Source organism: Dufourea novaeangliae, unplaced genomic scaffold (genome assembly GCF_001272555.1).
Source record: "Dufourea novaeangliae isolate 0120121106 unplaced genomic scaffold, ASM127255v1 scaffold146, whole genome shotgun sequence".
NCBI lineage: Eukaryota > Metazoa > Arthropoda > Insecta > Hymenoptera > Halictidae > Dufourea > Dufourea novaeangliae.
In genome coordinates, this window is record NW_015374023.1 from 158,448 (window position 1) to 172,114 (window position 13,667).

The 13,667-nt window shown below is 43.3% G+C and overlaps 3 protein-coding genes across 6 annotated transcripts; 1 reads left to right on the plus strand and 2 right to left on the minus strand.

The window, feature by feature from the left end:
* Positions 1–2,322: 2,322 nt before the first annotated feature.
* Positions 2,323–6,955, plus strand: LOC107189204. Its single transcript, XM_015577686.1, has 12 exons — positions 2,323–2,616; positions 2,833–2,963; positions 3,104–3,238; positions 3,572–3,736; positions 3,815–3,903; positions 3,998–4,175; positions 4,561–4,783; positions 5,020–5,181; positions 5,343–5,497; positions 5,584–5,819; positions 6,285–6,513; positions 6,591–6,955. Exons 1-12 carry the CDS (start codon positions 2,486–2,488, stop codon positions 6,845–6,847), a joined length of 2,091 nt encoding a protein of 696 aa, XP_015433172.1. The 5' UTR covers positions 2,323–2,485; the 3' UTR covers positions 6,848–6,955.
* Positions 6,956–7,132: 177 nt separating this feature from the next.
* On the minus strand, positions 7,133–9,102 carry LOC107189205. 2 transcript variants are annotated; one of them, XM_015577688.1, is made up of 5 exons: positions 9,000–9,102; positions 8,858–8,895; positions 8,593–8,775; positions 7,904–7,994; positions 7,133–7,486 (listed from the first exon to the last, which is right to left on the minus strand). In XM_015577688.1, exons 1-5 carry the CDS (start codon positions 9,022–9,024, stop codon positions 7,434–7,436), a joined length of 390 nt encoding a protein of 129 aa, XP_015433174.1. In that variant the 5' UTR covers positions 9,025–9,102; the 3' UTR covers positions 7,133–7,433. The 2 variants fall into 2 exon arrangements, with proteins under 2 accessions (XP_015433174.1, XP_015433173.1); XM_015577687.1 differs by lacking the exon at positions 7,133–7,486 and having other exon boundaries at positions 7,707–7,994.
* A 458-nt stretch (positions 9,103–9,560) lies between these two features.
* On the minus strand, positions 9,561–13,663 carry LOC107189242 (PRELI domain-containing protein 1, mitochondrial). 3 transcript variants are annotated; one of them, XM_015577728.1, is made up of 5 exons: positions 13,599–13,663; positions 11,563–11,781; positions 11,243–11,456; positions 10,908–11,156; positions 9,561–10,812 (listed from the first exon to the last, which is right to left on the minus strand). In XM_015577728.1, the coding sequence occupies exons 2-5, from the start codon at positions 11,652–11,654 to the stop codon at positions 10,651–10,653; spliced, it is 717 nt and encodes a 238-aa protein (XP_015433214.1). In that variant the 5' UTR covers positions 11,655–11,781; positions 13,599–13,663; the 3' UTR covers positions 9,561–10,650. The 3 variants fall into 3 exon arrangements, with proteins under 3 accessions (XP_015433214.1, XP_015433213.1, XP_015433212.1); XM_015577727.1 differs by lacking the exon at positions 13,599–13,663 and adding an exon at positions 12,463–12,540; XM_015577726.1 differs by lacking the exon at positions 13,599–13,663 and adding an exon at positions 12,459–12,540.
* Positions 13,664–13,667: the final 4 nt, after the last annotated feature.

The following is a 13,667-nucleotide window of genomic DNA, read 5'->3' on the forward strand; positions in this document are numbered from 1 at the left end:
CCGTTTCGGGTGATCGGACTTTGTCGGCGACGGACACCGTACGTAGATGTATAAAACTGTTACATATGAAAATTCGGGTCCAGGGCACGTATTGGACACGAAACAAACACAGTCCGATTGTGTATAAACGGACCTTTATTCGTCCTCCACTGAACGATCCTCTTGATTCGCGATTTCGCGGGTCGAATCGGCAGAATCGAAGAAGGATCGGTGCCAATCGAGGGGCGATCGATCGCGCGTCGTCTCTGAAATTCGTTACGCGGAACGGACGGAAATAGTCGACAAGGCGAGATAAGCATCGGTGCATCGCGAATACCATTCCGCGCGTCTGTGCTGTTCAGGACTGGTATCGCGCGTCACGCGTCACAGTTTTAGGAGCACCGGCCAAGCCTTCGTCGATGCCTGCAAATATATGTCGCGTGTACAACTGCGTACTCACCAAACGAGCCAGCACGAGCGAACAGGAGCGAGCGAGCAAATGCGTTCGCTGAATGATCCGATTTGTGTCCGTACATCAAACGAAAGACGTGCTCGCGCTCGTCTGGTGTAGACGGTTATTTGTTGCATTCGATTGCTCTGCCCGGAAACGTTCTATTCCGTGTGAAATAAAAATAGAATGGTGTAATGAAACCATTATTAAACTCATAGAGGCTTACTGTAACCAAGAATCGTAGAATATCTTTTCTAGATAGTTTGTGTCACTTTTCATTACTTTTGGTTCAACAAGTTGTAGACATTTTTCAAAATTCAAGGTCAACATTCTGCAGAAATTTCGGAACATTTCATATCCTTCTTCTTCCTGCAAGTTCCCTTATAACATCGAAGTCAGACTAGTGGTGACAATATCAAAATGGATTCAACAAACAGAAATATTATTCATTTTCTTTGTGTCAAAGTGAAGTAATAGTTTGCTGATATTAATATTTAACTTTTAGAGTAAATGTACAATTTCGATAAGTACACGAATTCTATTTGTTTCTGGGGAATTATTAATATTGATGATAAGTTCGATGGATTCGGGAATGGGCAAAGAACAATGGAGCCGAGACTTTTCGAACTTATCTTCGCGGGAATAGACAGGAGGAAAGTGAAAGGGAGGGGGAGTTAGATGGCTCGGCGGGCAACGCGAACCGGGCTCGAGATTACTGATTCGCGCGACATCCGTTTACGCGTTACACCATACCTCGATTATTCGCGCGCGCGACCGACTTTGTTCCCATCCGTTTCTATTTTTCGAGGATACCACCGAACGCGCGTATGTATGCAGGTACACTCCCGTTCATAAGTATTAGGACACTTATCGTACACAACGTATGTAAATGAATTACGGCATTGCAACATTGTTGAAGGTCTGAAATAAATATTCTTCAGGAAATTTTAAAACTTTATGAACAACTGTTACGCCCAGTCAGCCAAACTTGTCAAGCCAAATTTTGTTGAATGCCTGTTATGAAGTTATGGCTACAAGTTTGATGCAAGATTTGCTATGATTTGCAAACCTTGTACCGGTTTGGCCCTCAATTTGACATAGATCTTGTTGCAAGACTTTCTGCCAATTTGTTTTACTATTTTTATAAATTGCATTGCCTACAAAACCGTACTGAAATGCGGGAATAGATGGCCATGTTTTTTTAGACAACATTTGTACTTTATTGCTGGCAACTTGCTCGGAACTTGTACACAACTGGTTATTAGGGCGGTAATATGACCTAGTCAAAGTGGCTGAAAATGTGTAATATTTATGAAACATCGTATCTTCTTCGTACAGGCCAGGTGTCCTAATACTTCTGAACGACAATGTACGTATGTAAATATGTATGCGTGTATGTATGTACATACATAGTTCTGCCCACATCGGGCGACGCGTCAGTCGACGGTGCATTCGCAACCGGTGCGAATGTTGTTTCCCGTTCGTATGTCCGAAACTCACGTGCGTCGTTCCGTACAGTTTCGGGATCACGTTGTTCGTACTCGCGATCGGCCGATCTGCCTTCGATCGTAGCGCCCGCCGGTTGCTGCGCTCTCGAAAGTAGAGGGTCGTCGTTCGATCTTTATTATATATAAACAATACATTCGAACCGTGAATCGGAAGCGTCTACGCGGGGTACCGTCGAAAAACATTCGAATGGGAATCGTGTTTATGGCGTGGTTCGGCGAAGTATTTGTTACGTAATCTCTGTGCTCGTGCATGAACGGTCGCGAGAAGATAAACGACGCAGGCGATCGCGAATAATTATCCTTGACACAGTCTCGACGGCGGGACGAGCCACGCGAAACGAATTAATCAGATAACATGTCGATAGTCACGCGTTTCGTCGTCGTTGCGATCTCGTTCTGCGGCTTGGCCGCGACTAGCGGCGAGACCAACGACGGCGGTGGTAGGGTTGGCGAAGGTAGACCACCGACCAACCGAAAAACGATCGACGACAGAGGCTCGTTTCTAATCGAACAACCCCGTTTCGTTCGCGTGTCTGTCGTTACAGAAATGCCGACAGCTACGTGCTCGAGCACGGGTTGGGAGAAAATCGGTGGCGTGAAACCGGAAACCGTGAACTCCCAGGCGGTTCTGTTCAGCGCGGTAAACTCGAACGGAATCACGAGCAGCTGTTTCGAGAGGTAGGTTGTCGAAGACGTCGCACAATGATTGGAGTCCTAGCTACACTGGCCGTAATTTCTGTATTCACCATGTTTTTTTTTTTTTTTTTTAATTTTTTTAATTTTTAAATGTTTGGTAGCATTTTGCGGTGTGGTTCTTCCGCGTCGGGAAACCTCCGCTGAACCCCAAAGAAAGTCTCCGTTTGGTATATTGATCGTTGTCTCTTTGAGTTGCAGATGCGAACGCGTCAACTGCACAGCGTTCGTCGTAGATTTTGCTAGAAGCGTTTGCTACAGCGTCGAAACCGAGGACGACGAGCTCGTGCCGGAAGCCAATTCGACTTACTATCATCGAGTCTGCGTGAAGGGTAGACGCCTGAATAACCGTCGTGATACCCCCAGATAACACATGACGCCTTAAATACGTCCATTTTACGGCTATTTTAGGTCCAAGGCGTCATGTGCTATCTGGTTTTCGACCAGTAAATTAATTCCTCGTTCCGTTCAGTTCCAGCCAGTTGCAAACGGGAGAGACTCTGGCAGGTGGAGAGAACCGCGGGAGCAGTGTTCCTCGATCCCAACGCGTTCCACTTGCCCCGTTCGATTACCAGGAATCAATGTTACGAGATATGCATAGACACGGGTGAGGATAAAAAAAAAAGCGGACACTGTTATGGATAGGAGAATTTGAAATTTAATTTCATTTCATTCCTACGGGTATGAACCCTTTTTACAATATATTAAAATAAACAATGGATGTGTTCTTATCGATTTAGCATAGTAAAGTACGTGACAATAACAATAGAGAAACAAACACCGTGTCATTAGGTAAATGCACGGTAAATTTGTTTTTTAATGCCACTCTTAGTACTTCACACGCTGTCTACGCCTAGTTAAATAACTCCTAATCTAAATTAATAAGTTATCAGAGATTCCCATGTGATCCCCAAACTAAATCCTTTCCTCTCGATCGCAGGTAGAAGCTGCGAATCGGCGCAATTTCGTACCAGCGAGCCACTCTCGTCCAGGGACGCGATCGGCAGATGCTCGTTGTCGTTGCACGAACGTGGTACCAGACCACAAGCCTACAGGGCTTCGATGTACAGGGATGAGTATCTTCGGGACCAGTGTCGGCACGTGTGTGAGTAAAACAGGAGCCGAGGTGCCGTGGATCGATATCACTCGAGCGAACACACGTCGTCCTTTGTTCTATTTCCAGCGAAACGAGAATACTGCTCGTACGCGGAATTTCGAAACGCGTCGTTACCCTACTCGGACGTCGCTCTGATCAATTACGACGAGAAACAGGTATGATCGAATCGATTTTTTTTTTTCGCGAGCTGTTCGTAAGCGAGCGAACCGAAAGAAATCGGTATTTAAGAGGAAGGGGAATTGAATTCAGTGCGAGAGAAGCTGCGATTCCAGCGGCCACGGTTTCCTCTGCCGAGGATACACGCTGGACAACTCGACTGGCGAGTCGATCTGCCTGTTACACTCGGAGGACACGAACGGACTCGGCGTTAGCTCATTAATCCCCGCGGCGAACGCAATTTACAGAGAACGGGAACCCTGTTTGGATCGTAAGTATCGCGCACTCGTTAGAGAATGGGACATTTCATGCGAAATCGGACACTTTTTGGAGTAACATCTCAGATTTTGTTAACACTTGGATATGTTGTAGTAAATAATTTTTATTATGTACTTTTATGTCTCTACTATAAGCACCCGCAAAGCTCATTTCGATCGGTTTGTTAGTTCAACAGTTATGATTTATTAAAAAAAAAAAGGTTGACACTATATTTCAAACAGCTGTAAAATCAACAATATTTAGATAGAGATATGTTTATATATCACTAAAGACATATCCAAGTGTCAACAAAATCCAAAAAGTGTCCGATTTCGCATGGAATGCCCCGGATCGATTCACCGAGGTTGATCGCCGAAATCGTTTCCCTCGTGTTCCAGTGCAGGTACGATGCAACGAGACAACGATGACGATCGAGCTGAGAACGAACAGTCCGTTCTTTGGTCGAATTTACGCGACCGGCCACGCGGATAGTTGCGGCGCCGATGGACGAGGCATGAATCGCACAGTGTTAACGTTGCCGTTACCTCGGCCGGAACAGATTCGCGAAATCGAGCCGCGTTGCGGATTGAACCCCGCCTTTTCCGTTGACAATCGAAATCGGTAAGGGATACGACGCGACACGACACGACTCGATCGAGCCACCCAGGGATCCTAACCGCTGCCTAAACCGGTTACTAAAAGTGTTTTCTGCATGCATCAAATCATGGAAAAATCGCGTAGCCTATAACTAAGAACCGAAACCGATTCGGGTTACGGTTACGATCCCTGGAGCCAACACTCCAATCGATCCCCCACCCCCCTCATTCCAACCAAGCTAGAAAATGATCTATCCGCAGAACACGACCACTCGTTTGGACGACTATCGTGGTGCAGTTCAATCCTATTTTGCAACGTCTGGGCGATCAAGCGGTCCGAGTTGGTTGTTCGTTGAACGACCGTGAACCCCCGGAACCGAAAAACGTCACCATCCAATCGAGTTTCAGCTTTCTCGATCCAAAGTAGGAATAAGTTCTATTTATGTATGTACATATATACACGCCCAACTCCGCTGGTTACGCCCATGTCTATCACAATTCCCTTTACTTTCGCATTTGTCTCGATTTTGCATTACGATTCGATTTACGCGGATCCGCTAGCGTTTCGAATCTTGTGTGTTTAGCGCAGGAGTGCCGCCGATATCGTCGACCATAGTGAACGCTTCGTCGGAAGCGCCGACCGTCACGATGAGGATTCTCGACGAAAACTCGAAGGACGCGGTCGTTACCCACTTGGGTCAGAAACTTCTCTTAAAGATCGAACTGAAGCCGGCGAACGGTAAGAGCGACGCGAGACACGACGACTCGGAACAGGACCAATCTCTTTCGTTTCTTTTTTTTTTTCTTCTCTTTCTCTGCTCGAAGGTCCGTACGATATCGCTGCCGGAGATCTCGTGGCGAGTAGCGCTTCCGGAGACGCGTCATCCCCGCTCCTGGACAAAGTTGGTTGTCCGATAGATCCAACCACCTTTCCCCCGTTGTCCAAGGACCCCGCCGACGGTCGATCGTTGATCGCGACCTTTGCTGCATTTAAAATTCCCAACAGTCTGATAGTTCGCTTCAATGTGATCGTTCGATTCTGCGCGATGGAATGCGTCCCGGTGAGTTCTTCGTGTTTCGCTTGATCGACAACTCGGTATACAGACTCCTCTCGATTATTGTCTGGCTTCTACAAGATTATTGTCCAGGCCTTATCCCCACCACTTGGAGGGGGGGCGTGCACACTTTCAAGCGAATACCCTCTCTGCTTTTGTAACATTTCTCCCTATAAGATTATTGTCCGCGGATAGTCGAAAAGAGTCTGTATCTGGGTATGTACTCCCATGAGCAAACTCGACTTACGCTAGGGAAAAAAGTGGCGCAAGAAAAGGGCTTTCTACCACTTGATAAATTTATTTCGAATACAGAAATAAATGTTAAACCGAATGTTTATTTGGCATAAACTTCAGTAACTTCCTAAACTAATTGATAGAAGGCTCTTCGCCTACTTCACTTTTTCCCCTATCGAAAACCGAGTTTGCTCGCGAGGGTACATACATACACGTAACAAGGCTCGTCTCTTCCAGGCCAAGTGCAACGGCGATGTACTCTCTTACGGAAAAAGGAAACGCGAGACCGGACCACCGAACGTTCGAGCTTTCGAGGATGCCATTCCGGTAGGAGACGAGATCACTCCGGACCAATTACCGCTTCAAATCTCTATAATAGTACATAATCCTGTCGCATCATCGGCGGATCGATTGTCGTCGCGGGAGAAACACCCGTCTCCCGACACGGTGCTGATCACGGGTGCAAGTAAGCGCCCCTCCGTTCCTCGTGACGAACCCCCACGAATCCTCCTTTTATCGCCATTTCCCCTGCTCTGTTCCCAGACTCCGTGGACGGGCTCTTCTGCGTCAATGCCAGCCTCGCGCTAAGCCTACTGATCTTTTGGCTGATCATTCAAATTCTATTGATCGTCGGTTGCCTATTAACGATCAGCCAATACAGGCGGGCGGCCCTACGGGCGGAAGAGGAAAGGATCAACGTCCTCACCAGGCATCTGTACGGTATCCACGGTGGAAACTTCGAAATCGCGCGAAGAGTTCGATGGGCAGACCATAACGCGTCGACCTCGTCCCTCGGCTGACGCTCGATTCTCGCCCGGATCCGCGAACGTGGCATTCACTTCTGCCTTTTGTCGCACCGCTGCGACGCGCCAAACCCGATCGAATTCCATCACAGACGAGATACAAGGATAGACCTAACATGCAATGTAATTTTTTGTCCCATGCTTCGGGGGCGTCAAAAGCCCCCGTATCATTTCAGAATTGCATTCCTTGCTAGCGAAACCGTGGCAATAATGTATATATGTATCGCTATATGCACTCACGAGTGCTAAATGCTGATATCGGAAACTTTTATGTAGAGCTGCGCTCCAACCAGCGTGATTTTCGTGGAACACGAAGTCCCATAATATGTTAGGTATATTCTTATATCTTGTCTGTGATCCCATCCGTACACGTACCGTCGGTAAGCAACCGTCGAACGGGAGCTCTGCGCGAGAGCCAACGAACGTGCACGAAGGCCAGGACAAGAAATAAAATTCTAGCTCGATTTATTTCAAATATCTATTGTCGAATCGACAAGCGTCCTGTGTGACGCGACATCATACATATATGTACATATGTACAAGTATTGTGTATCCTTTCTGCAACCAACCGATCGATCACCAATTATCCACTCGTGTTTGCTGTCACACACGGCCCGTAGTAGTTCAACGTGACGACTGCAATCGCATAAACGTCGTGTCGGTTACCGTCTTGTTTTTTTTAAAATGGAACCACAGACGAGCTATAGGAGTAGACATTTCATCCAATGTATTTTTTCGGCCCACTTTTCTGGGGTAACGTTGCCCCATTTCCGTTTTAGTGTCACTAACTAATTCACCGTTCTCATAACGTAGATGTTGGTGAAATCACAGGCTTTTTAAGGTGTCCGTACTACAGTTTAGGTGGGCCACCAACTCCCATAAAATGAAATGTCTACTCCACCTTTTCTGTGATGAAACACAGAACAGTAGATGCTCGTTTATTGCAGCGTTCCAGACTTGTAGAGGGTTAAATTTTCAGGAGCAAAGGGCATGCCTATGCTGCAAGAAAATAGCCTACAATAAACGAGCTCCTACTACCTATCGACGTCTTACCTTCACCGCAAATCGCCGCGCAACTCAACAGTCCTGGATTATTATAAGCGACGTTGTTCGACCCACAAACCGGATTATATTCAGGAGTTACCTAAAAAATTGAACGTTCCTCGTTAACAAATATCATACCAAATTCACCCATACCACATCTGGACCCCAGAGTCAGAGTGTATTAAGTCCATTTTTTTTAAAAATGACATTTCACATATTTCAATTATTTATAACACCGACGAGGTATAACAATAGATCTTTCATCTTATGGGAGTTGTTGGCCTATTCTAAACTGTAGTACTGACACCTTGAAAAAGCCTGTGATTTTAGTGACTTCTACGTTATAAGAACGGTAAATCTACGGTGAGTAAATCCAAAATGGAAATGGAGTAACGTAACCCCAGAAAAGTGAGCCGCAAAAATACATCGAATGAAATGTCCACTCCTATACCTCGTATGTGATAATAGTCTAAAAATTATATTTAAATCCAATTTTTTTAAATCCATTCAATAGTTCGAAGTTGTCGTGCTGTCGCTCAGAATCTCGAGCCGTGCGAACTTTGAACCCGGTAATCACGATTGAACAGTGGACTCGACCTCGCCGCCTCGAGCGAAAACTCGAGTCCCAATCTATTCGACCGCCTCGCGTACATTTGCAACTTAAGTTTCATGATGAATTGGACAAGATTTCATCTCACCTGACATCTACTCATGCACGCGTCGCGTTCACGTGACGGCGCCGGAGTTGTGGTTGTACTTGTGCTCGTGCTCTCAGTCACAGTCGTAAATCGTTCGTTCCCTGAAATCGGTCTGGTCGCTGGTCCATCGAAAACAAAGCCATCCACTTGGAAAACATCTGAATCGCTCCTAGGCGAATCGTTCTGCGCGAAAATAGACCGCTATGAATCGTAAGAATCACTCAAAATCGACGATCGTTTATCGAATATTTCCCAAATTGCTCACCTGTGGAAACGCGAACAGACATCCACTCGATGCAACAACTACGATCAAACGATTATACGTTGATTCGGTGATGAAATATTTTATCGTAAATTTATAGATCGTGCATCGATTATTCGTGGAAAATATTTTGAATGCTACTCACCCAATGCTACGTAAAATATCCACATTCTGTCTGTCGACCTATCTTTACCTCTCTTTCTTTCTCTGTTCACTCTTTCTGTTTTATTCACTTTAGTCCGCCGGGATTGGAGATTCACTGGTCGGAAAGAATCATTCGTGTTTGCTTTTATAGTTAAGACCGAACCAGTCAGGGGAATTCACTGGGATACGAGCAAAGTGAATTTGCGTTTCTACCACATCTCGGGACTATCTTCATCCTCTTCTTACATTGACGACGAGAACGAGTACATACGAGGAATCGCGTGCAACAAGCATGACGAGAGAACGGGCTTGCATGCATACGCGTGTACACATGGAAAGACGCTCGCTCGCGTCCCGTTCACGTGGAAATCCCACTTTCCTTGAAATCGCAAGATCAAGGTCAGTACTGGTAAAAGCATCACGTCCGAGACCAGAACTCTTAATTAACTGCAGATATCAAAGATCCTCGATGAGTCACGCCGAGAAAAAAAAAGGCTTGTCCTTGAATCTCGAAAAAGAAGTACCACAAAAAAGGAGTTAATGATCAAATGGGAGTCGACTTCTCAAACGCACCTGTATTTCTATATTTCGGTAGTACATCTTTCTGTACGGGCAATCCCCGCACTGGGTATGGACAATACCGACTAAAAATAGACATATATATAATTATATATTACAAATTCGTGCAACGTAATTTTTTTTTACGTATATTCTGGCCTACGTTCCGCAAGTTCCCATGGTACTTGCGCAGCAACAACATATACTACAATATTCCGTTATGCTTGCACGCGTGAAACAAAATTCCCGCCAATTTTCTGCGAATGCATGTAAAATCAAAATTTCACAATTGTCGCTAAATAACGTGTCGTGGAACACCGAGATGAAAAATTTGAATAATAGAAATCAAACGGTTCTGTTAACGCGGGTCTTGTGTCCTGCAAATCACACACTTATGCCAACCGATGCCAATTACTCGTTTGACGAGAATCATCGTTTACTCAAGCGAATTGAATTCCTTCGAAATCCCCGGGAGAACTGTTTGTACAACTTTTCAATGTTTCACAGGCCAAACACCATTTTTCCATGCAATCGAGCAAATGCAAGCAATGAAACGGAGACTGGAATTCAAACCGCTTCCGAACACTACGATAAAACGTTTCCCTCCAAAAATGCGCCGTATCCTGTCGCGTCGTTGACATACCATCGTGGCACCACGTTCGAACTTTCATTGACACCGTAAAAAACATGATCTTACGCTTTAAAACACTTACTACAAAGTTACATTACACGACTCTTAATAATTAAAAATTGATTGGCAGTTAACAGGAATGATAGTGTAGCTATAGCACAATGTGTAGTGTTATCGTATAACAGAGCTGCTTGCGCGATAATTTTCCGCAACTACTGCTCTACGAAAAATAATAGGATAGGTGCTCGAACTTGAAGAAATAGCTTTTAAACGCGGACTATCCTTACCAATTACTTTACGTACGCCGCTGTATCGATTCAAAGCGATTCCTACGGCAACGAAACAATCGTTTTTGTTTTTTCACAAAGGTTCTACGTTCTATCACCAGTTTCCACGAGTTTCCAGTTTCTTATTCGATAACAAAATACTTTTTATCGTTTCCCACGCCCCGACACGACTTCCTTTACGACTGCTGCGGTTGATATGCAGCGTAAAGCGGTCCAGCCTTCTCCTTTGCTAAATCCGTTGCTTTCTTCGCAGCGTCTTTCACCTTCTCTGCCCTTCCCTGTAACGATTGCTGGAAGTCCTCCGCAAGACTAGATCTACCGGTGAGTCCTTCCTCGAGCTAAAGCAAATCAATTCATTGAAATGTCTCGAATTTTTTCAACCTGCCAAGTAGTTTAACCCTCTTACGTGAATGCAGTAATAAGTCAGACTTACTCGATGAACGAAACCCATTTGCGACAGCGTTGGATTCATATACTGCGCCGTATGCGGGAACATATGTGCCAGTACGTAATTGAAACCAGTATACATCAAAGTGCAGTTCTTTTTAAATCTATCCAATCCAAATGCCTGAATAGGTCTACTAAATCCGTACACTTGACTATCAATCCATGCCGATCTTTTTGCTACGGTCCAATTAGGATTCTCTTCGCTTACTTTATAGACAACTTTTTCTACAACGCTCTGAGAAATAAATACAGGAACCTTGAGTTTTGACAAAGTTCATCGAGTTTCATGTGTATGAAAACCAACAATAGATGGATAATTACCATTACTTTTGCATAACCCAAATTTCGTGTATACGTTGTTAAAGTCCTAGTCTTTGGATCCACCATGCTCTCTTCCACAATTTTCACAATGTTTTTACTAACAAATCTCTCTCCCCACCTAGGTACTCTGTTAGTTTTTGTTAGCAGCCTTTTGGTGTACAGAATTCCATTTTTAACTTCCCTCGACACAGTATCCTCTGACAAAACATGAGAACTGAAAACACAGTTTGAACTTTATATTCACAGATTTACCAAAAAGTCTGTAGCAATATGTTATCATGCATAAACAGCTGACAAAATGCTTTATACTTGCAACATGCCTATTAGGGTTTGGATATCTTTGCCAAAATCCTTGTGCAACTTGATTCCAATTAAACTGGAAGATTGAACTGTTCTCATAATGTTTAACCATCCTTGCTGCCTGTGCTATTCGATTTATCAAAAGTGCAAGGATACAGAGGTATATGGTCCTATTCGGCAAATGGTAGAATTAGCCAAATGTCCAGGATGTTTGTTCAATTTAATCTGTTTTGTTCAGCCTGAAAGCAAAAGGAAAGGTACATTTGTATTCCTGGTTTCTTGTTTGACCCTAGAAATCAACCGAAAGAATGTTACTCGGGAAACAATGTCAAAAGAATAAAGGATATGTACGGGAATGACTGCATCTATAAAAAGTGGCACAGTATGATATGTGCTTCTATACGGATCGATACAAGAGTGACGTGTAATAACGTAGCGATCTATAACAATTCCATGAAAGAAAAAGAATTCTTCATTGGTACCAATACGCCTATTGAATCGTATTAATTCATCAAATCGAGAAATTCTGCATAATCACGGGTTACAATTTGACCCATTCCATAAATTATATAACCCTCTTTCACGTTCGATGGATACAAATCACATTCTACATAAAATTACCAAAGTAGGACGCATAAATTACGCCAACTCGAATTCGTATAGATTTCAAGATATACTCAAATTGCGCAGAAATGATAACCGGCGAAAATTTATCAGACAAACTTATCAGAGAACACACCACATGATCACGTAAGAGTTACAGAAGTTAAAAAGCAACGACCCTATCAAATGAATTATTTCCACTTTGACTTCGATCTGAAATACGCGAGAACAGGATTTGTTTTCGGAATCATTGATACACACGGCATGAAATTACAATCACAATTTAATGCATCCTTCACTACAGAAATCGTACCTACAAAAATGTCAATCCAACGATGACTCGAGACACACAGAAATATATATAAACCATCTTCTTTCTCGAAACGAGTACGAAATGTACTGTATTGGATTGTCACACACGTTGGGAGTTGGGGGGAAAATATGGTAAAATAAATCAAAGGCGAACTGCTCGTTCGACTGTCGATATCGTCGATGTTATCAAGTCTTCTTTCTGCTTCTTTTCCCTTTTGTGGAAATACTTTTTAACCACACCTGCCACTACCACAAACGGACTGTATTTCTTGAAGAAAAGGAAGACCCTAGGCTTCTTCATGGAATGATAAAGGGAAGGAGGACGATCGAAACCTAGATTCCCCCACAGAAATATCCGTAAATCACTGTAAATCTGTGTGTATTTATTGAGGACCCTTGGCTTTATCAAGCCCATGGATGTATGTATTACAGGAGTAATCAAATATATACAGTAAAGCTTATTTTAAATGGTAATGTTACAAATAAGAAGAACTTTTTTAATTAATCACCATAAAGAATGGGAATTGTGAAAGAAAACATGTATAGCGTCATCTATAAGAAAATGACTAAGCTACTAGCAAATTAGTATTAAACTCATCCCGCTAGATAGTGCTATCATACCTATCGAATGTTTAAAGAAATACATAGGTATGTGTACTTTTCACATAAAATTTTGTCGCTAAGTGCGGTTTCGGTGAAATCATAATAAATAATGTATTTCACTGGATCATTTCTGTCTTAATTGTGGGATTCGTTAAATAATGTTTCCAGAATGGTGTAAGCGATATTTGTAACAGAGTGCAAAATAAGAACGTAAATTTCCCATAAAAGGATACCAGGGCCGTCTATACTAAAATATGGTTTTTCGTGTTTTCTATCTAACTCAATGTGGAAATGGTATAGCCAATGTTTAAAGCAGTATGATTAATTTTTTTTCTATTGAATGCATTACATCTAATAATTAATAGTTATTAATTTTCTTCGAAAAATCCGACTTTGGTATGTTTCATTATTATGAATAGAGTAGAAAGCTATTCTCATTCATCTGCAGTTTCGAAGAGTGTATATGTAATGGCATCAAAATAACATTTTACGATAGAGGTTTCACAAAATAATTTCATTTCTGGATGTGTATACTTACGCATTCATTATATGTACCGTTGAATCGTATGAAGACTGATTAACACATGGACTGCAAATAAATACTTTT